General features: G+C 36.6%; 1 protein-coding gene across 1 annotated transcript in view; it reads right to left on the minus strand.

Moving 5' to 3' along the window:
* LOC136837091 (probable E3 ubiquitin-protein ligase HERC3) overlaps positions 1 to 23,940 on the minus strand; it is a 235,381-nt gene extending 211,441 nt beyond the window's left edge. Inside the window, 8 exon segments of the mRNA XM_067101700.1 lie at positions 11,985 to 12,143; positions 13,047 to 13,195; positions 14,627 to 14,732; positions 17,934 to 18,054; positions 18,056 to 18,105; positions 18,227 to 18,333; positions 22,935 to 23,169; positions 23,905 to 23,940. Of these exon segments, the coding sequence (XP_066957801.1) occupies positions 11,985 to 12,143; positions 13,047 to 13,195; positions 14,627 to 14,732; positions 17,934 to 18,054; positions 18,056 to 18,105; positions 18,227 to 18,333; positions 22,935 to 23,169; positions 23,905 to 23,940 (963 nt within the window).
* Positions 23,941 to 24,741: the final 801 nt, after the last annotated feature.

A 24,741-nucleotide genomic window follows, 5' to 3' on the forward strand; every position in this document is an offset into this window, starting at 1 on the left:
TTATCAGTTCACTTGAATTAGCGTAGTTCAGTGGTTTACGATGATGTTGTTAGTATGTGACATGACATATCACACAGTGAAATCAACGGCTTTCATACCTGAAAGAATAATAGTGAATTGCTTTTCAGTATCAGCTCCATAATAAAGGTTTAGTACTCAAAAATGCCTGTTTTCCTTTATTCACTGTTACTGAGACGTAAACACAAAGACGCCAAAATATGAATGTCAAGCTTAGCACCATAGTTATTTGTAGGTGGCAGATTGTCATTACGTCGGTTGATATTATCACTAATACCGACCATTTTCATTTCATACGCAGAAATGAGAAGGTCTATAAAATAGTTATTCAATGAGAGTTTACCAGCCGGCGTTCTTCTGTGACACCTGATGAAAGACTACGACTTTGAACACGTACTTATATGAATTACGGCGGCGGTCTCGACAGACGTGCCATTACAAAGAAAGCCGCATCGCTGCCCTTCACATGTGCGAATAGCCGGTGCTTCGCTGGAATCTCGCCAGCATAAATGCGCCGTGTTGGTACGAAATGTTACCATAAACCGGGATGAGTTCGCGATTTCCGAATGCCATTGCCACGATTTACCGTCATATAATAGTTAAAGCTTTTATTATTTTTGTTGCAACATTATTTCATGATACTTGAAGTATACCTCTTTATATATCATGTCTTGTTATCTTTCATAATACTTATATAAAGCAGTAATTTTTCAAACGAGCAACGTTGCAAAATTCATTATGGCGGTGTAGCGCTTGGAACTATCATCTCTTTGTGAAATACATACGTATTTAGTACCAGATGGTGCTTGCTAAATCATTTCGTTAGTTGCTTTGCTTGAAAAGGTACAGTGGTCATATTGTGCTGTTTCTTTATAAACTATTTTTAAGAGTTCTCATTTCCACAATATATTGTCTAGGAAACACTTTTGTTATATTTGACTGTTTTGTTGAAAGCTGGTCAAGAGTTACCAGTTATAATGATACAGAATCACCTCATACCTAGCGCACTGTTGTACAGTGTTAGACAACCAAAACTGTTCTACCATCAAAGCATCATCCTCGTTATTGCCATATTTGAGCCAGCCTGTGCACAAACACTGAAGCCTGTCTGGAGCGTACAAAGTTGATCTTCTGAGCAGCAATGCTTACAAACACTCACCAGGTAACAGACGCCGTAGCATCCACAGCCGTTTGTTTCGCAGCCTGAAAGCCTTTGTCGCAGCACCATCTGTAACATCAGCTCCCTATAGTCATCTTCGTAAACAACAGGAAGACCAGTTTCAGCCACCAATTTTTTCCTTTCTTCTGTACTCCTCATTTATTCATTATTACCACGGCTTTGAGTATAATTTTCTTCACCTAATTCTTGCAGTTTTTCTGAGTTGGATATACCGAAAGTGAAGCTATGCCATCACACAAAAAATAAAATATTGGCTCACTCAACTGATATTAATTCATTTCATTACTGCTGCCATCATGCTTGCACAGTTTGTCAGACCACCTCTTTATAAACACCGTATTTTTAAGCTGTATAGTTTTGGCATACAGTATCATGATTAATATTAAGTTGGGAAAAACATTATTTCATTTGAAACCATATTAATTGAATTTTTATTGTTTGTGTAAAATATCATATCCAGTATTTTCATTACTAATTGTAATAATGTTTATGACTGCCAAGACTATTCCGTTTAACAGACTTCAACTTTGGATTTTGTTACTTGTTGACACTGTAAATGTGACTACTGTGATTTGACATTTTCAACAACTTCTTGACTTAATACCTGAAAGCTTATCGTATTTTAGCTAACATTAAATATTGAATACCAATAAATGTTTTGGGTTCAGTTTAGGTGTTCAGTAGATAAAAACAGTATGTTCTGCTTATCATGACCTGACACAAGCCACATCAAGACTGAACATTAAAGTTGGCTCAACATGGGTTTCTTTTTTATGAATGATTGACGCTATTCTTATTTGTCTTCTTTCCATGAATAGTTAAGAGACATTGAGTGTGTCATTCGTAACACTTACTGTAGTGATTTTGCACAATATCAAAACAGTTTTAAGTTATTTATTCAGCGCCATTTATAGAATGCTTAACGATAGTGGTTCAGCTTCTAGCCTGATGCAAATATTGGGCAATTATGAGATTCATTGATTTTCTTTAGTAGTGGTTACTTCACCGATAAGAATTATTGCGTTTCCTCATTATAAAAGCAGCGATCGTTGCTTTTACTGAATTTTGCCGTAATCGAACTCATAATACTTTTTCATTTCTTTTCTACACTTCATTTGTTCTGCCACCAGGCTTTGTTAGTTTATTGCAATATTAATGCAGTTAAAGACAGGTAGTATTAGTAGTTCAATAAGGCCAGAAGCTGTCAGAAATAAATAGCCTGAATACTCAGTTCACATTCGCGCATGCATTTGATAAGGGGAAGGATGACCATGACAGTAAGATAGCAGCTGCATATATCGCCAGCCGGAGCCATCACAACACGCCTTCGATTGGGCAGCTTTGCGGATTGAAATTGTCGAGCCTGGCACAGCTTGAATTCGGCTTTGTTTTGCGAATGAAACCATTAATGCAGGTTGTCCAGTAATTGTATCAGAAATGAATAGTAAAACTTTCCGGGAATCGTTATCATCACAAAGTTTTATGTCCTTTTTCTTTATGGCGAAATGACACCTTCATCTTCGCATTGCGGCCACCCTCTCGCTCTCATTTCGCTGAGTCCAGCACCCACGCTCAGTCACATGTCGAGTTCATCTCAGCAGCCTGATTGTGCTCCAGCTTGTTAGTTTATGCACAAATATACAAAGTATCGTAACGTTCATGTTATTATTTTTCCACTTATTCTGGCTTGTAGCATTTGTCACACTTTTGTACCTTCTCCATTATACACCACAAAGCTTTCAGCTTAGTACAGATTTTTGCCCTGTTCATCAGTGTAGCTTATGTTGTTGCTGCCATAACACTTTCGTGGCAGCTTTAGCTTTCACTTCAAAGCTCTCATATCACTTCGATAAATCATGACGACACAAATATATACAGTATATCAAATTTCATTTACCAGTCTCTACCATATGTTATTTGGATCATGGCACATCGTCATCATTAGTCTGTAGCCTTCTGTCGCTTAAAATGCCAAAGATATCAAGTCCACATTTATGGCATGCCCATTTTTTCTCGTGGTTGTCTCACGAAAATTGTGCTTCGTGTGCTTGCTTGAACATGTATGGTTAAAGACTTCCGCTCATAACAAATTGCTATAGTCTTCATAAGATTACGAATTTGCATCTTCTTTCTTATAATAATCTCTGTCGTCCTTCTTTGCCATGCACGCTGTTTTCGTATAGTTTGAAAGACATCAGCGACTTACCAGCCATATGTTTTCATCGTCATCACTATTTTGAGCCATCCGTTAGTTTTTATGAGCAACTGTTACCGTGTCGGGTTTCATGGTGCTTTTTCCATTGTTTCAAGGGCTTCATATTTTTAGATGCCAGGTAGTTTGTCATATAGCTACCATCAATACATTGATTATTTGCTTCAACAGTTTCAGTGTTCCAGCATTATTTTTAACTTAAATATTAACTCAGTCTTTGTGCATTTTTCTTCATACTACCTGGTATCATTGCTGCCATTATCATCGCTTGCCCTTTGGTATCGTGAATATATATTATTTTTCCACACATTTATTGAAATTTCTGTTTTGTTTTCAACCTTCTTTCTTGCCTACTTTTATCTCTCTCTGATTTCTATGCTGCTTCATACACTGTTGTGTCTGAGCCACTCATTAAAAGTTGCCTGTGTTAGCTCACTGCTCTCCTGTCTTCACTGAGTTCATTCACAACTACATTGTTGGCAGCAGTGTTCTTTTCACAAATGTCTTCGTTGCTGTTTAGCATCACTTTTTTTTTTTATTTGCTGACACTTCATTACCTTGAGCTCGTTATGACCAGCCTTCATCATGAGTTATTAAATTTCTGTCGTTAGTCGTTAAAGATAGTTAAATGAAAATTATAAAAGAAAATGGTTCTTTCTGACTGGGAATGAGATATTGTTTAGCCAGAGCGAAAAAGACAACATGTAACCACTGCTGATTGTCACAGCCTAGCCTGCAGGGTCATGTTTGAGGAATGTCATTGTCAGGAAATACCTCTGTTATCAACACGTTAAAGCTGGCTCCTTGAGTCTCTCAGAAACAGGCCATGAGTTACATTTGTTACAGACGTACCCGAGCTTCACATCCAGAGTTGTTTGTCTCACACCTGCCATGCATCTGTGTTACTTAGCAGCTCACTGCGCCTCCAATATCCAGCCAGGTTGTGCTGTAAAACAGGCATTCACTGCTGGAGTCTCACACATCTCCATAGGGCAGCCATAGGCAGGCCAGTACGCATGGCTCGTTGCACAGTGTTTTCGATAGCGGTAGTATATTCTTCTCACCACGGGAGGCTTATTCTGCCGCATTGTCAAAGTTGAATGTGAGAACTGGTTGGCCTGCGCGGATGCGCATCGGCGATTATTTTTATCGCCAATAGTTCGGCGCCGACAGCCGCGGGAAATCGCAGCCGCGCAGCGATGCATAACGGTTGTAAGCAGCCTTGCGCGCCGACCGGCGGGCAAATGGAGAAATGGGCACCACAAATGACAAAGCCGAGACGCCGGGAATGTTGGCAGCCCCGACAGGAACGCCAGAAATACGGATGTCATGGAGAGACGATGTTCAGCGTGCACACGATACCAAAGGAAGGGAAAGGAAAACGCGTATTATCATGGTTCATGTATTTAGAAGAACAGTCAGGTGAAGAGCATAGTTTTGGTTGTGCACAGTTTGTGGTGGCCAGAAATAGAAGATGATGATGTTAATGTAATATAGTCATAACAGCCTAGTGGCAATAGCCTAGTCAATAAAGAACTGAGTCTGTTGGTTGAGTGAGCAAAGACTTAGCAGAATGGTGTTAAAGATCTTTAGCAAAAGATATAGGCAGTATGTTACCAGTTCACGAGGCAAATTGAAATGTTGAAGGTGCTGATAGCAGTGGGAAGAGTGACACTGGAATTGTTGGGACATCTGGGAAGAGAAATATTGGTCGCAAAATGACTGAAAGAAAAATCATGAGCAGCTGCTGAACATAAGGTAGATATTGTGAGGCATGGCAAGCAGGATCAGATTGCGAGTTATTAGATGCATCACATTAGATAATGACATTTCTGGAAGAGCTGTTTGCAGACATTGCTGAGACTTCCGCGCAATTTTGAAGATTGTGAACAGCCGTACATTTCCATTTTAGGGAGGTACAGTTGGATCTGTCTTTATACAAGCAGATACAAGAAAGTTGAAGGTGTTCTGAAGTTTCTGCTTGAGCTTCAGATTACCTTTGCCTTTACAGACCTAGAGAAGGACGAGGCTGGAAGGTAATCTGAAGCTCTGCTTGAGCTTCAGATTACCTTTGCCGTTACAGACCTAGTGAAGGACAGAGACCAAGGGAGGTAGTGTTTTGGTTTTTAGAAAGAGGGAAGTGCTAGAAAAGATGGTGAGGTTAGTTGAAATGATGTATAAAAGAACATGGACGGCAGTAATAACTGACTGGCAAACAGAAATGTCTGAAGTTGATTTACATTGAGGATCGGTAACTAGCCCATTTCTGTTTGTACTGGTTGTGGAAGTACAGTATTGAGTGAGGGGATTAGGAATGAAAACTTATGGGAATTATTTGCATATGATTGGGTGATTATGACAGGCTGAAGAAGAATTGCAAAGAAGGGTAAGAGAATGACAGAAATTTCTTGAATGGGGTGGTATGAAGGTAAATATGGGTAAAACTGAGGTTATGGTGTCCAGCAAGCTGGGATAGACGGGAAGAGGCCTTGATTAAAACAGAGGATTTGAAATACACTGAGGTTGAAAGCAGAACAAGTAGCGGCTTGGGAAAATAAGAGGGTTACCTTAGGAGCAGAAGATCACAGCAATGCTCTCCTGTAATAACAGACATTGAATTTGATGCACTATTATTTAGCACAAACCACAAATAACCAATATTTGGCGATGGTTTGAAGAGAAATGCTCCGTTGTGCCAGTAATGCAATAGAAAAAGCAGTTACATGTGTGTTGTACAAATACAGTGGTCACCGCGTTTCAAAGATTGCCAATGGTTTTCAACTGATGTAATACGCCAGAGATTTCCTGGAGGTTACTCATTTTTTACCAAATGGGGCAAACTGAAAATGCAGGTCTATAACATTTGTTAGTTGACAGACGTTGCTGCAACATTTAGTTACACAATTGGATTATGAAAATGATAAAGTGTTTGCTGCAGTTTCAATTCTTTCAGTACAGTAGTTTGTACAACAGTAATAATGTTTTCATGAAGTCGTTGCCATTATTAGCAGTAGTACCTAGTTGACTTCGTCATTTGCTGATTATATGTAGCGTACGAAGGAGCTTACTCAGATGAGGAAGTAGTGAACAGCAATGTTGCCATAGAGGAAGACTGTGAAATGCAAGTAAAGAGGACTGTGTAAAGAAAGCTTCTGTACCATTACATTGTGTTGTGTATGTCATAACCAAAACAGCCTGTTACATGCTCTGAAAACAAGGACAGCAAAAACTGTGTTCCACTTTGCAAGTTCACAAGAAAAAAAGCTTATTTTCAAATGCAAAGCCTTTAAACACAGCATAGTTTGATTCATTGAGACAGCACAAGAAACAGAGAAGATGAGACAATGATGGCACAGTTGTAACCCACAAAATGTGTTTTTACTTCCAAAATACACTTGTAGTCAGAAAGATTACCTCATAAATTAAACAGACCCAGTAAAGCTTCAAGGAAAGATATATATTTATTATTGGTTATCGATACATTGATTGACGGATGCAAGTGGTGGGTCAGGAAAAGTTTGTTTTTGGGCCGAGTTGTTGCTCATGAATTACTCGTTAGTAGCAATATAGTCATTATTTTTTTGTGTTCCTTCGTACCTGACGACCAGCACCAGTTATTAGTTATGCAATGAAGGTGAAAGTGAACCATGTATGATCTGAAGTGACGAGTCCGTTTGTCAGAATAATGTTCATCCGAGCAAAGTAGTCAACAAACACTGAAGTCTTCGTCGCTTTATCATAAATCAATAGACAGATTGTTGCTGGTGTGTTGTGAGTGCTTAAACCACCCAGTGGAATACAGCCGCCCCGTAAGCACTTGGCAAGAATGCCATATTATTAGTCCGTTTCTTTAAAGGATATGCGAAATAATATTACACTGTCAAGGGAGCAATATTTGAAGTTGAAACATCACTGTAGAATACTACAGAGAAGCTGTCATAGTTCAGTTAAGTTCAACTCAGGTTACTGATATCTAGATTAGATTTTACAAGTCAACGGGTGGGACATGTAACTGGCGTTATTTATAAACAGTTGATATTTGTGTGTTAATCATTCATACGGGATTTACTGAAATTACGTAAAAATATATGAAACTGATATTTCCTTAGCAATATTAATTGACCATATAATTAGAATTTAGGGTTTTCTAATACAAAAAAAAATATATCGGTAATAAAAGCCAACACTTAGATTGACGTATTGCTGCTTTATATGAAAAGGTTAAAACATCCCAAAAAGTATAAATAATGATAAACAGATATTTTGGGAACCAAAAAAAAATGGTCTTAAGATTTGAAAGTATTGAGAATTCCCTCTTCCACCGAACAAATGAAAGGCAGGGAATTGGGACTGACCGACCTCACCCATGCAAATGAAAGGACAAACTGCGTTGCCAAACGACGTCATTGTCTTCGTACCTTTAACTTGAATAGGATTTGAATGTATTTCCCCATGCAATAGGATTTTTGTGCAGTCGGGGTGTTTTATAATAAACATCCTCCCTCAAGTGTTGCGATTAAATGCGGCTATTTTGAAAAAATGCTATAAATTTAGTTCTATTAGTGTGCTCTTAAAAGGATGAAATAATATTATTCGACTTAATTAGACTTAAAAATAAGTCTAACGTCTCATGGCTAAATGTAAAATAACCAGAGGTAATGCAAGGCCCTGGAGTGAAAAGCTACTGTCTCCGTTGACATATCTGTTGGTTATTGTATGGGGGCTAGACTTAATAAACCAAAAGGCATTGTTATATATTTCCTACGATGGGGACAGCGAACTGCTTACTCCAACAGGGCTGTTGCATGGACAAGCCATAGGTCTCTGCCCCTCCAATTGTGATGGAACCAGTGATTCTATGTAGCTAAGTTAACTCAACAGAGATATTGAAACAACAGAAAAAGGAGTGCTTAATTTCTCTCAGAGAGCATCAGTGTGATGCAGCAACTCTTGAAAAGTGGCCTTTTGGTTTCCAAGACAGGGTCCCCCTGAAGGCTTAGGGCTGGAAGAGCCACCAGTAACCACTGGGAGAGGTAGATGCCCTCCCCGTGGGCACATGGCAGGTTTAAGAGAACCAGAATAAAAATCATTCTCAATGCAATGTTCATTTTAATTCGTTTCCTGCTCCAGTTAGAGTAGAAGTGGATCCTATGGATCAGCCAACATCCTATGCACTGCGTTCAAACAAGAGCTGCCCCATAGGTAAACCAACCCCAAAGTACCATGCTGTACCTACTGACCTTACTCCATCAGCACAGATCTATAAACAAGCCGTCAACCTCATCGGCACAACTCTCTTGACCAAAAGCGCCCAGTATGTCTGGTGGTGATTCTACTTGATCGTGTGTAATGCAGCTTACAGATCAAGGCTGCCTGTAGGTTCCATATGGGAAATAATCTTCTAGTTGTGTATGTTGTTTTGAAATTTGAGGTCATAACATCTGCATTTTTAAATAAAGTATGTTCATTACTGTGATGGTAGTACATTTCCTTAAATCACAAACCGCCTCCCCCCCCTCACAACGTCTCTTTCTCCCATCACTTTTCTGAGTAACTGGAATACTTTACCCGTTGTCAAGCTTGTGAGTTGAAGCTTGTGAGTCATACTTATTAATCTTATCCAAGTCACGCCATTAACCATGAAAAACTTATTACTGTTTTGTAAACAACAGTATATTGCTGATCGATTAAAATATTCTTGTTACTAGAAACATTGCCATTCAAATCAAGGTCTTAAAAACAATTTATTTCCATTTTTTCACCATTTGCCATTATTCCTAACGGTCAAAAGCCTGTGTAACCGTAATATTTTAATTTGTGACAGAATACTAACATTGTAACTTTCAGTAAGTGTGTTAAATTCTCAACACGCTCATTTTAGGCTGCATGTAACTGGTAAATTGTAAATACCGATAAACTGTCCATGAAATGAACTTTATAAAGTCATTTTGGGATAAAGTAACTTTGATTATTGTCCATTTTCGCGCAAATCATTCTGTATAAGTCGTTCTGTGCGTGCCAGGAGTTCAGACTTCCCTCACATGATGCTAGTGGTTGTTACGATGTGTTGGTGGTGCAATCTGTAGGCTTTTCTTAGTTTGCTCACTGCTGTCTATTTTGTCCATCTTTGTTCTCAATTAAGTTTACAGGTTTTGTATAACTGATTAATATTGTTAAATTTCTTTTGCTTTAGCCATAAGTACACTTAGGTGTATACTGACTGTAGATACCCTTTACGACATTCGCAAGTTCTATAACACAATTGCCCTCGTGGAGGTTTTGCTGAAATTTTAAAATTTCGTTTCATCTATCAGGAGCTATTCTGAGGTCATTTTAAAGCTTAATTGTTTTTATGTATCACACTATACTCAAAAAGTCCTTATAGGCAAAACAAATGACAAAATTACGGGTTAAACATGATAAAAAACATTTTTTTTTAGGCTTTAGTAAAGAAATATTTTTAATACATGTTGGCAGCATATCGCATATGCCAGGTTCTGCGCAGTGAAGCCCATTTAGTCTTCTATGACTGTCTGAATATACAATATACATATATTCAAAACTGATTTAATTTGTCACACCTCCGGCTGTTTTTATTTCATTTACGGAGTCGAGACAAACAGTCGCCCTTGCCTTACCCGTCTTTTCATGCATTCATTGGCATTCGTGAAGCACTGATCTTGATCAATTAATGTACGATACAAAATGGAACATTTCTTTATGCACATGCTATAACACTTACATGCTATGATGCTATGAACATGTTATCGGTACAGTGGTATAATGAAGCAGCAATATTAATGGTGAAAATAGTAGAAGTATTCTGAGCACAGATGAGGGACTAAAATTTCGATGAAAATATAAAGAACAATTGGAAAGAAAACTGTCTCTGAACTGATGTGCCATTAAATACATCTTTTCTGTTTTCACAATAATTTCCTTTTCTATAGGGCAAGGGTCATATTATTCATGAGAGGGTTCGATTAATTACAATAGGTTTTTATAGACTAAGTTAAGTATACCTTAGTTTTACCAGACCACTGAGCTGATTAACAGCTCTCCTAGGGCTGGCCCAAAGGATTAGACTTATTTAACGTGGCTAAGAACCAATTGGTTACTTAGCAACGGGACCTACAGCTTATTGTGGAATCCTTCCTTTCTTATTTCCAGAGGCAATACTCGAGGATTCCATTACTCACCTGCTTAGAGGTTCCTTTTCCCCAGCCCATGCCTGCACCAACGGTTCAAACCCATTCTACTTTTTTCCTTCGGCCTCTGTCTGCACCTAATCTGGAATTGCTAGTTCGCCTTCGCAAAACTGATAGTGGGAACACATCAGAATAAGACTCCCTTACGTTCGTGGAGTTTATTACCTTCAGCGACAGTTCCTGCCACTGATCCTTTTCCTTCACGCCGAATTTTTCGATTTTCTTTAATGTCCATGTCAAGATTTCGAGCTCATATTTTATTCAAAACTGTCTTGAATTTCTCACAAAGTTAAGATGGCTGAATTTAATTCAGAATTGAACTTGCTTTTCCAACGCCTCTGCCTGAAAAGTTGTCTTTTCATACTTGCTCATAAATTATTATTATTATTATTATTATTATTATTATTATTATTATTATTATTATTATTATTATTATTATTATTATTATTATTATTATTATTATTATTATTTCAACGAAGGATACTTATCTTCCGTATTGAAAAGCCATGGATTTGTGAAGGTTGAGCTGTATGCAAAACGAATACATAATCATTTTCTTTGTTAGATTAAATAATTGGTGATACCGATAAAATTTACATACCAATACTTGCACCTATTGGTTTGCATATTTATTCTGGCCACAACAACTAAATAAAGAAATAGTATTCACTTCTACCGTTTTAAGAAAATTAGATATATTTATCCAGAAAATGTCTAGATGGTAAAAAAAAAAAAAAAACTGTAATTTGGAATGCAGGCTAGAAACTGAGAAAAAAATCCCGATACGGCATGGCATCACATGATACCTTAAGATTGTCCAAAAACACATTTTGTTGTGACAGAACCTAATTATACTATCGTGCAGGAAAAGCTTTTAAAATAATCCTCACGAGGCTTTAAAATTTCAGTGTTAATTTATCACGTAAGAACAACCGTGCAAGGGAAAAATTTATGTATGTTATATAAAAAAAGTTAAAGTAGCTTTACATTTTTCGTCTTCAGGAAAAATACCAGAAAGAAAGTTCCTCCATAAAGGGAATATAAAACCTCCAAAACGGGGCAATCCAACTTGGTTGGACCTCGACAAAAGGCGGATGTTGACTCTGCAAACGGAATAGAAGGTTCTACTTCTTCAGTTTCTGGCAATAAAGGCAAAAAATCCCTACTTGAAATATGCCTTATAGAAAATGTTCAAATAGGATACGTTTTTTCGAAGATCTGAGTCAAGATTGCGGTTGCTGGAAAATGGAAATCACACACCGAACAGTTCTGTGAGAAAGACGATGTCCGACGACAGGAGAGCAGTGTTTTAGTAAGAGTGTGAGTAATGAAGACAAATGATTGAAAACAAACAAGTGAGATTAACTTCCTCATCGAGAGAACCTTCCTTGAACCATATGGTATTTTTTTCTGGATACTGTGTAAACATCCCAAAGTTAGGGTTGAGAATTTCTCGGAGAAGGAGAAGGAAAAATTCTTTGCGTACACCACCAGCATCCTCTGCTTCTTCACCAATAAAATGTACCTGAAAAAGATTATGAGATAGAATTAATGACTCTTACAAATACTCTGGAAATACACTAAAATGAAAAAATTCCTCAGATTATAATTAAATAAACTCCAAATCCTTAAATATGAAATAAGTTCATTTACTAATAATGGACTCAAAAAATTTATTACAATGACTATGCTTCCCAAAGAACATAATGAAAATCTAATATATAATAAAAATACATAAGAAGTGGACTTATAAATGCAAAGTATTCTTGCATAGAAATTAAACAAGCTCAACTAAAAACTAATGTAAGTCTGTATTGATTGAAAAAATGTATTGTTCGTAAGACTTTACACCACATACCCCAATGGAAAAGCTGGATATAAAACAAACTATTATGACTTTATGCTGGATATAAAACAAACTGTTATGACTTTATGACTTGCATTGTCAGAATTATACATGTCTCTCAATGAAATGAAAAAACAAACCTACAAAATATCACAACCTTACATTTAACAGTTTTTAAACTGGGGATACCAATATGCTACTGCCTCTTTAAAACTTAAATATTACAACAGGTATTTCAGGTTTCTAATAACAAGAATGTCATTACGATAGAAATTTTTCTTAATTTTATGTATTTTCATCTTCCCTTTGCTTCCCAGCATAGGAAAAAAACTTCAAAAACAAAGGCCACAGTCTTACACAACATCAGTAAAGTTTCTCCTACAAGAGGTGAACTACATTAGTTAAAACTATTTACTTACAATACTTAAACAACTTGAAGATGGTGACAACTTATCAACAACCTAACATTAATTGCAGCCTTTCTCCTAACTGAAGGAACAAGCGCCTACATTTCAACATAAAAATGAATGAGTATTCTATTTGGCTTATGAACTGCTTGTACAGATAACTCAAGATACTTACTTTCAATGGTCTCTTAAATTCAGTAACTCCATGATGAAGCAATTGATTGATGGTATCCTCAACAATGTTATTACGGTGTATGTTAAGATTCAAGAACTGTACTTGGGCAGGATCCAACAGCCAAAGCATAGGATTGCTGTTAATAACAGCTTCCTGTATATAACAGATTCTTATAGAATTCCTCTAATCCTCCCGCACTTGACTTGCAAAGTTTCATACACTGAGAGTACAGGTAGCTCTTGAATGCCTAATTGAGTAGTTGTGGTACCCTCCATTACAGAAAGTTTATTTGCCTCGGTTACAGAAAGTTTATTTGCACATCCTTTCACTCTTGCAACTATAAGCCTGAAGTTACCAAACCCTGTAGATGAATCCCAACCTTCCCTTAAGGCATCCATAAATAGCAATTAGTCTGTGGCAAGAGACAGGAAATTCTCGTCATTTTTTTATGCATATCACATTAGTACTAGAAATAACTCACTCACTCTCTCTCTCTCTCTCTCTCTCTCTCTCTCTCTCTCTCTCTCTCTCTCTCTCTCTCTCTCTGTGTGTGTGCATGTGTGTGTGTGTGTGTTAAAAGTAACAGTGTATACTGTACATCTATTTTGTGCACATCATGCGGGGCATTATTCAGCTTTAGTTTCATTTTCATTAATATTACAGACTCAGGAATAATGAGGTTAAGTAAGTTCAAACAGACAGTACTGCTATACCCTGGTCACTGAAACCTGGAAGGTCTGTATGTGCATGCAAACGACAACTCCTATTTGTCTTTGGAATATGGTGCCAGAGATACACATGTAACAGGCTACTGAAGGTAATGAGTTTGCATGAGCATATTTTTGAAGTTTCTGACCCAATACATACTGATAAAAATAGAAAAAAGTTATAAAACTTACTTTTAACAAGTTTACTCAATAAGCAAAACAAGAGTGAAAGAACATCATAACCTAGAAATTAAAAAGTAGTGAATTATAACTTCAAACACAACAATCTACAGCAAATAAAAGTATGCATGCATGAAGAAAATGAAAGCACAGAGAGAAGACATAATACAGATAATAAAAGGAGAAAAATTAATCTTTATTGCAGATTACAAATGATAAAAAGATGGCAATGGAATCAAGTTACAAAAGTACCAAAGGATGCGAAAGCTATCAAAGGTGTCCTGACTGCGCGTGAACCTGGAGTCTGAACCATGTTTCGGCTAAGTCCTTTATATGAAACCCCAGAAGAAAGCCCACCTGCCCCATATTATATAGTCATAAAATTTGTTCAGTTTCTTATGTTTTGAAAAGGTAATGACATATTTTTATAATCCTTACCCCTTTTCTTTCATTCTTTAATTTTATTGTGTATTTTTAAATCTACATATCTGACAATCTTGTAATAATCACGAAGACTTTTTCGTTTGTTCTTAGAAAAACATACACGAAAAATAAAATTTATAGAGTACTGAAAATTTTCTCAACCACAGAAGAGTCCAAATAAATTCTGTATTAATGAAACTAATACTGCAGTTAAATATAATTAACCAATTTATGGTTAATCCATACCAAAGAGCAGTTTACCCACCAAACATATTTTTAAAACGAAACTTACCTGACGAGTAGCATCACAACGAAGCCATAGTGTTTTGGCCTGTGCATCGAACAGGAATGGATATTCACAGAATGATATGGTATTCTGAAAGGAAAAAAAAGAAAATAAAGGCATGTTGCATAAAGAGCCTTAATCACCACAATATAACAATCTATGCAAAAAGTTCTTTACAATATCTCATATACTCTACAGAGTACAAACCAGTAGAAGCCATAAAATCTAAATGTCCTGAATATTCCTAAATATTTTTGAGTGCCAGACATAAGGGAAAAGTCTTTGAGACACATGCACCAACTGCATACTTAAATAATTTCAGTCACCTATCTCACTTTCTGTGTAAACTCTGCGAAGCAGAAAGGCCTGGGAGGAGGGCACTCACTATGTGCCTAATTAGTTTGAAATGTAGTAACCAATAACCCTAAAGGTCTGTATATTTTACTAGTGCCATGAATGAGAGGTAGAGATGAGTTGTGAGAATGCGGTAGGATGAGCTCTCTGCTTCTTCCCCCCGTGATTACTAACCCGGCCCCCTCCCCCGGGATTACTAACCCAACTAATACAAGTTCAACTATTCATAAGAAAAATCTTATGACATGTTGCAATGGTAGGCTGGTACATGTACAGTAGGTGCCTATCCTAATATCCTGATTACCCTTAAAAACAACAGAACCAGAAAGTGTTATTTGGTCTGCTTCACCAGCTGCCACATTACTGTAGCCTTAAAAATATTTATTCTTAGCCAACATGAAATCATGGTCTTGATAACTTGCTGCATCCTTTGCTCTGAGATGAGGAGCAGTCTGATATTGATATCCCAGAAATCTCTGGTTCTCTAAAGGTAAAGCTTGAGGCCCCCCTTGGGGAAAGAGGAACTGGTCAACTCTGTTACATGTATTGGTGATGGTGGACAAGGGGGAAATGGCAAAGGGGCCTTTAGTATGAAGTGCAGCAATAGCTTCCAAAAATGGCCCCTATTAGCGTTTCAAAGGACTCTTAATGACCAAAGAGAGATCCCAATTAGGAGGTCTAAGCAACCCACAAGGTACCTTTCCAAAGGGGTGCGGGACGCTTATCACCGCCGACTCAGCTCCAGGACAACTCAAAGCCTGGACAACTCACTACCAGCCAACTCAACGGCAGGACAACTCAACTTTTTCGTTGATTTTTTAAAACAAACAAAATTAATTTATTAATGATCACTTTAAAACATGCCTTTTTAAAACTGAAAAGAGTAATTTATTAAGGGTCAGTTTTTAATACACAACTTAAATTTTAATTTAAAAATATAATGAAAATAGTATGCAATTCCTCTCAAATATTCAGTGAGAGATCGTTGTGAAAAAGAAGAGCAATCTGCAAAATTCTATCATCTGTCTTCATACACTTCTTCAGTTTAGGAGGGAAGGGGATGACCTCCGATTAACTTGAAAAATGTATCTTAGTTGCTTTGCAACTTCTGCAGCCCCGTAATGAACCTCAATATTGTGGGGTGCTCCATCCCCAGCTCTGTTTGCAGCATGGTTATTTGTCTGATCGTCCTTATGCAACATTCTCTCGTAAATATTCCACATTTTAAGGGGGAAGAGGAGAGCTCTTCTACTGGTTCCATATCAATTTGGTCTTCCAATATAATTATCTCTGAACCAATTCACCAACGCTGCGGCAACTCTAACTCTTGAAGATCTACAGGATTTGGAGGGGGAGTGCTTATTAATCATTTTGCTCACGGCTGAAGCATCTGGCAATGATCCCACTGTAACTTGAGATACATTTGTTAATACTTCAATTATAAGTGAATTTGGCTTTCAATATGTCTTTGGCACATGTTTCAAGGCTGTGTGCACTTTAGCCACTTCTACATTAGCTGCTGACAAATTCTGGGAATGCTTGTTTATCTCCTTGATAGCTGCTCCAAATTTCGTATGAATACTTGCATTGCACCTAGAGCCTTCGTCACAACGCCAAAATTTTATGTTGTCTCTTTTACTAAACTTATCAAATACAAATAAAAGGCCTTAATGTCCACATTTTTCTTTTCCTCTTTGGCTAAGAATTTCTCTATTTCCATTTTGAGTGTCATGAAAACTTTGAAATTTTTATCACAAAATCAGTTTTCAAAATCTATGTCTTAAAGGTGATCTAAGAGATGTACACACTAAGACAGCCAATACCAGTATTAAGCTATGAATTCTCAGTATATTGGCAAAAAAACCATTGTTCTGAAATGCTCATTAGCACAGACTTGGCTTGTGGTGAGTTGTCCTGGCATTTAGTTGTCCTGGCGCTGAGTTGGCTGGTGGCAAGTCGGTGGTGGTGAGTTAGCGGTGTTGAGTTGGCGGCATTGAGTTGTCCCTTCCCATTTCCCAAGTGCTGGATTAGCCTCTTCAACTCCACTACAGAACCCAAACTCAGCACACAAAGTTTAATTCCTTGTATATGATCACTATCTCATGAAGGCAGAGACAGACAATTTGTGTCAAAGTAAGAAATGGAAGAAGTCAGCAAATAAAACATATAGTGAGTCCAATAGATTTATGGCCCTTTTACTGTTCAAACTACAGAATTGGCTTCAATCTGTACAATAGAAGTTGTGGTTAAATTTCTACAAGGTCTTGTGTTAGCTTTGGCTGTCTCCACCAAGAAAACCCTAATTCTGAAGCCTTGCAGGATAACCTCCAAGCATGAAGGTGAAGGCTGTCAAGTTTTGCTGTAGAATCAGTGGAGGTGTGACTACTTTGGAAGTTTCTTCCAGGTTGGCAGACCCCTGGGTCTGTCTTCAGTCAGGAAAGACAATAGGCATTGCTTGACACTTGTAGCAAAACGGCAGAGAGAGAGAGAGAGAGAGAATTGTAAAATGCTATGTTGTAATTCTAGTCAAAACAGACTGTAATTCACACATCAAAGTACTGATTAATGTTAACTTGAAATACAGTATATAGTACTATGATAGGATATAATGTAACATTTAGGGCAATTTGAAAACCGAAATAAAGTTTTATGACAATAAACTCTACGGGAATCCGAACTTATTCATTAACAGAAAAATTAGGGTGCACCTTTGAGTTGAGATCAGAGTGTCTTTGACACCGGGATATAAGTTCTGTTTCAGTGTTTCAGAGTAGCCCCACATATGATATTCCAAGAATTTATTCCAGGATCAAGCATGAACAGTTGAACCCCATATAGTATCCAATCATCTGCAGACCCTATATACAGTATGATCTGACACATAAATGATATATAAATATATATGCATGATAAAGCATTGAAATTTAATCTACTTACATCAACCATAGCAAAGGGCCTTGCTTTGCTGGTGATCCAATTGAGGTAGTCCCTACATATATCTATCTTCTCACTAATCTCAGGTATATAAAATTCATCATACGGTATTCTAGCAGCTTTGATGAAGAACCCCTAGGATCTTTAATGATGACAGCAAAACCCTTCTATCCATCTACAATTAAAAGAAAAAATACATATTACTGTCATGTAAACTCATTATTAAAAGATTATAAGACGTTTCATCATATACCAATATGAACATTTTTTTTCCTTGCACAATTATGTGACTTTACCTCTGTGGAGGAATGTTTTGCTTCTTTGATAACTTGAACAACAATATTCTTATATATAGCTAAAAGGCGCATCATGTAATCCCTTGGAAGAGCAATCATCCACATCCCTGAAAAACTTCCATAATGAAAAACTAGGTTCAGTTTACAAACGGCAAGGTTCAATTTACAGAAAATCAAGTAAAAATGTCTATATTAATAACCTGTTCAATGGACCAAAATCTTCAAAGAATTTCCAGGCATAACAACTTTTCTCTTGTCCATATTTCAGCCAATGATTCAAACCTCCACTTCAGCTTTCCTTCCTTCACTTCTCGGCTCTTTTTTGTTGAACAAATTCAATCAAAAGTCTTTAGTTCTTCTATTACTGCAGGTCTTGAGAGTATATCGTAATGGGGAACCAAACCAAAAAATAAATTTCAATTGTCTTCTATTGCAAGTAAACTTAATGCTGTATACTGTGCTGTATTCCAACTCTGAGAACAGAGTTAAGATTAGTAGAGTAAAACAATTTTACTCAGCTTGAAGACAAAACCATTTTTAAGCTAAAATGAATCAAGTTTATGTCTCATAGACAGTTTCTGCATGTTAGTTTCCTTTTCCATTTAATTATTCAGTTCTTAACATCTGGATATTTTAATCACTCCAAACTTGTCTTAGAAGTTTGAATTGAAATTCTTAGATATAAAAAGTTATGCAGTTTGTTTACACATTAAATTTATACACTTCCACTGAAGGAGAAATTATAACTATCATTACTATTCTATGGAAAAAGGTAAAAAAGTTGGATAACTATTAACTCTAATAAAAGACTGACAAATAAGTAAACAAATACATAAATCATGGTAAATATATTAAAAGTTTAAAGCAGAAAATAATGCAGCTTAAGCCAAGGATGATGCAAGAACTAAGAACACATTTCAAAGTATTTGGATGGTGGAAAAAGCAAATATTACTTTCTACTGAAATTAAAAGCAACATGGCCCTGATGACAAACTGTATATATACCACACACATACACATAGCTTACTGACACATGTGTCAGTAATATTGACAAATGTTTCAACAAGTCATAATAGTTACTTGATTAACAAAAAAAACGATTTATAGCCTACAGATAAACAAATATCCCCTCAATAAACAGAGTCAAACCTTACAAATGAGTCTAGGGCAGTAGGAGCATGGACACTAACCAAGAAACATGAGAATATTTTTGTTAGTTCATTACAAAAATCTCATGATATACAAGGAAATGAAATTGCTGAGTTGCTTGTGAATAAATTGTGAACTCAAAAGACAGACAAGGTTGATGCATGTGATAGGAGGAGGATTAGCATCAGTCAATAAGCTCTAACTTAGCAGCAGAGTCGTCTGCTTTAAATGCTCTAAATTGCTGAGAGTTGTGCTGTCCAGCTGCTTGTAAATAAATTGTGAACTCAAAAGAGACAAGGTTGACGCATGTGATAGGAAGGGGATTAGCATCAGTCAACAGGCTCTAACTTAGCAACAGAGTTGTCTGCTCTTTACTGAACCTGCCATGCAAGTGCAGCAATGGGATACTAACTTACCTCACTTACCTCTTTGACCTAATGACCCAACATCAGCTGCATCTACTCCTCACTTGATATACCTGTGGACTGGGTACCCACATACCTCTCCACCATGCCCGACCACTTTGCTTAAGTAACCACTTTCCTGTTGGCTGGACTGTCTACTCAATTTTGCATGCCTCAACAACTGCATACTTGACCTCTTTTGTGGCCATGAACTGGCTTACCTGTAAATCTACCTTGACAGTTGCTTGTCCACAGGATAAGTTGGAAAAATGAGAATGACTCCTTCATTCTTTGCTTTTTACTGATCTTCTGAGGATGCAGTTACATCTTTGACACATTTTTCATGTAACAACTGCGGATAGGTTGTCCCTATTTAATTTCCCTCTTCTTCCTTAATGCCAGAAGCAGCAATTACTACATCAGCAAACCTCAACAGACTGTAACTGACCCTAATGCTGATGTGCTTGCAACTGCTGATGTGCTGATATCATGATCTGAGTTTATCCCAATTGCATTCGAGCCTTACATAGTGGAAGATGGGATCCAACTGCCCTCTCTTCTAACGCTCATGACTGAAACCCAAGAACTGGCAACCATTTCTACTACAATTAATGAACTTTCTCTAGTAACAGTTCCTTCTACCATATCGGTACCTATGGTCATGATCAAGTCCAAATGATCAACCAAGACCATTTTTTTTTTTGAGGGTTGACATACTTAGCCCATGTCATTTTTGGGCCCAAGTCTTTTTGTCAAGGTCATTCATCCTTTAAGTGAGAAATGCCAGTGGACCTGGGAACAGGACTTCTTCAACTGAAACATCATTCTTATCAAAAGTTCTTCCTTTGCAAAGCTAAAGTAAAGTACATTGCAGCAAAGCGAAAGTTGTTGGCCACACCCATGCTCCAAGAAATGCCAGTGGACCTTTGTCTGGAACAGGACTTCTTCAACTCATCATTCTTCTCACAAGGATACCAAGACTGTGATCACTGACCCTTCTGTGTACTGCTCCATCATTTATGATCTATTTCTTCTGTTGACCTTTCTTACTACAATGACTGTGAACAGCTCTTCACAATGCCAGCTCTGGCGATCAAGACTGAATGCACAGATTCACAATGATCTTACACAGTCACAAGTAGTCATCTCTTTATTTGACTGTCTTGGTAATGGTAATTGTTCTTCCTACATGACCATGTCTGCCAAAGAGGCAACTTCACCATAAAGACTCAAGCCAATTACACAGTCCAAGAACAAAGCATCTTGTGCCAAAACTTTATTTGACCCCATCAAATAAAAAAATGGTTGTTGAATATTCTTCCAGATGACCATTTTTGGTTAAAACTTTTACTTTCCAACTGTTGTTTTTTCTGCAAAAGTAATTTTCAACAAACCCCATCAAATAAAAAAAAATAATTTTGCCCACATAGAACAAAGCATGTTGTGCCAGAATCATACTGAAAAAACCATTTTGGAACTTAATCATTCACATTTTTAAAAATTTTCACACTTTGATCAGTAACACAACATGAGACTCGCAGCAAAATTTTTAGATACTGAAAAACTACATCATACAAAAGAACTTAAGAGAATTATTACACTTTTTTAAACTAAAACTGCATATGAGCTTCTAGATCTCAGTAACTGACATCAGCAAAATTTTTACCTTTCAAAACTGGCATCATCAGTGACATGATAAAGATACTATATATTTTCACCTTCTAACAGATAGAAAAATATTCTCTTGGGCTACAAAGCCTTGCCATCAAGTAGGTCAATTATATAAATCACAACTACAGTATTTACTTTCCTTGAGTAATCTTTACAAAGATGATTTGTTTTAGATGACACTTTTATGAACTCCTACATCATAAATGAGCATTTTCAGTTTCATGTAATTCCTCTAATGCTTTTAAGTTAGAGTATAGTCTCCTCACTACAAAGTGAATAACCATGTATACAAAGATTCCAGATGAGTAGCCTTCATCACACTTCAACATTATCTGGGTGAGCAGCAGTTTTGTTAAAAATTTAAGCCAAAATCAAAATATATCATTAGCTGTAAAAGACTCACAGCAATAACACACAATACAGGTTATTAGGGTGAAAACTGAATTTTTAAACTCACAATATTCATTTCTTTAACCTGAATTACTGGGAATAATTTGACTTGGGTTAAATTTCCTCAATGACTGAATGACTGCAGCAAAACCTGAAATCTGGACACTGAGCATAAGGTGTCAACTTAAGCCACAAATTTAGACACTGACTGGATTCTGACTGGCTCTTGACCTCAGATATTGTGGACTTACCTTGGCCTTGGAAGTTGTGAAACCTACACCACCACTGCACGGCAGTCTAATCATCTATACAATAGCCTCTGTGTCATGACCCTCCACTGGCTCAAGTATTTGGTGTCGATGTTCTTGAGTAGTCCAATCATACCCACTTTCTTCTATGATTAGCTATATCTTAAGCAATTACTTGAAGCAGCTACTTTAATATTTTTTCATTTACCTATTCTAATTTTATTACTTGCATAGTCTCTCTTTTTCCAATATTACTGTTCATAAAAAATTTCTTGGACAAATTTACAGTGGTCTGTTAGGTTTAGTAGCAATGTATGCACACAATTATTAATTATAATAATGATATCACCATTACTTTTACAGTGAAAACAAGAGGTTCTGTTAAATTATTTCAAAAACCTACCTTGCCTTTATCAATTTCCAACTTGACTTGACTTATACAGTACTCTAAAAACTCCATAAATATTACTTTTGCATCTTGCTTACAGTTTTACTCCAAAGACAATGATGCAACGTAACTGAAAGCGATACCTTTAGATAAAAGTTAAATATACTGTACTGTATACTAAAAAGACAGACTTAAGATTAATTACTGTGGCACATATTTAGGTATCACTAGGACTATTGTTCTACATCTTTTTTACAAGAAAATTTTTAATTTAAAAATTATGCTCCAAACAGATTTCATTATATCACCTGCAAAAGATCTTGAAAAGCCACAGAAGCTTAACAGATTCTAGTTTACAATGTAAAATCAACACTTTTCTTGAAAAGAAACCTTACGATCTGTGAAACATAATATCTAATAAATAAAAAATGAAATTAATGTAATACTTATTTACTTACTGAGCATGCTAGACATATTGGCTACAAGGCTGAGCATAGATTCTGCAAATGGCATCTGCAACTTGTACATATGTCGTGCATCTGAGAATTTTTGGAAGAGTGGCAAGATCATGCAACTACGCAGACAGTCAAAACTTTTTGGTCGGGGAGGTAGCTGTTTTACGACATGAAGAACTCCATTTTGTACCTGTCATTTCAAAAATTTTTGAAAAAAACAACCAGCACAGATAAAACTCTGGATACATTACAGTAACAAAAACTAGTGCAGTACCAATAAAAAAAACACAATTTTAAATAAAAAATAAATCTGAAATTGCATAACAAAATACAGTAAACCCCCGTATTCATGGGGGATGCATACCATATCCACCCCTGCGAATAGCTAAAATCACTTAGAACTACCTATGTTGATAGTTCAAACACAAAATAACCCTCTAAAAATGCTTATACCCGAGTATTTCAATATTTTATCACAAAGTGCATTTAGTCATGAAAACGGTATGAAAATACAATAATTAGTGAATATTTCTCGGCGAAAAATACCGCGAATGTGCGAATTTTCCGCGAATAATGTGTATATAGGTTCCGTAGAGAAATCTGCAAATAGGTGAGTCCGTGAATCATGAGAACACGAATACGGAGGGTTTACTGTAAATTTTTAAAAGCAATTTCCTTAGGACTAAAACATAACATCATAGCCACCTTCATGAAGTCTTTAAGGAACATACAGATGTGAAAGAATGATATATATGTATACTGTTTTTCTTCAAACTATTCAAATTAAAAAGAAACAAAATTCAATAAATGCTGGGACAAAAAAATATCCACAGATGATGCAACATTTCTTTCATAACTGAAGAGCACAATCAACATGGTTTATAACCTACTAAACGGAGAAAATAAGCCTATAGACATTACAAAGATAGCACTTGGTATTAAGCTTTTTACAAATTTTAGGATATTATCACACAATCAATTTTTTCAGCATCTTGTGATGCTGTGCCATCATTAATGCCACCAATGGTATCGTGCTGTCATAATGACCGAAGCATTTCTACAGTGATGTTTCTTCAAATAGCCTTCCATACATTTTTAGAGCAGTAATATTCTTCACACTATCCATTTTAAAAGTAAGTTTAATAATGTAAGCATTCTGCTTACAGGAATGCTTACAGGAAAACGGCAAGCATTCCACTAGATTTGGTTTAAATACTCTCTAACCTCTATGGCACAATCCTATCCTAATCTTGAATTTATGATTCTTGTTTTATGACAAAGTAAAAAAAGGCATTACTTGAAAGACTTCAATTATACTGTTGTTGGCTCAAAACATACTGGATAGACTATTCTTCCCTGATAAACAAGTTTCGATCTCACTTCAAGATCATACACATGGTTCACTTCACCTTTGTTGCCATAACTGGCTTCTTTGGATATAGTCGGACATCAAGGTGCAAAGGACGCAAAAAAAATGTGGCCATATGATTGCTACCTAAGCTAATCTTAATATATGAGAATAATTCATGACAAGCAACTTATCGGGCCCAAATAAACTTTTCTCCCTGTTACCACTTGCATCAAAATCCAGAAGTCAATTGTATCCATAAGGATAACCAATAAGTAAAATATATATGCTTCCCTTGAGAAGCTTACTTTTCAACAAGTCCTCTGGCAAGTTTAATGGGAGGTAATCTTTTCCTGATACAAGTGTAACAGGTAAAACTTTTATTTTGTAGGTTACAACTGTACCATCATTTATCTCATCTTCTCTCTTTCTTGATGCCTGTCTCTCAATGAAATCAAAATA

The sequence above is a fragment of the Macrobrachium rosenbergii genome, chromosome 57, assembly GCF_040412425.1.
Source record: "Macrobrachium rosenbergii isolate ZJJX-2024 chromosome 57, ASM4041242v1, whole genome shotgun sequence".
In the NCBI taxonomy this organism is placed as follows: Eukaryota; Metazoa; Arthropoda; class Malacostraca; order Decapoda; family Palaemonidae; genus Macrobrachium; species Macrobrachium rosenbergii.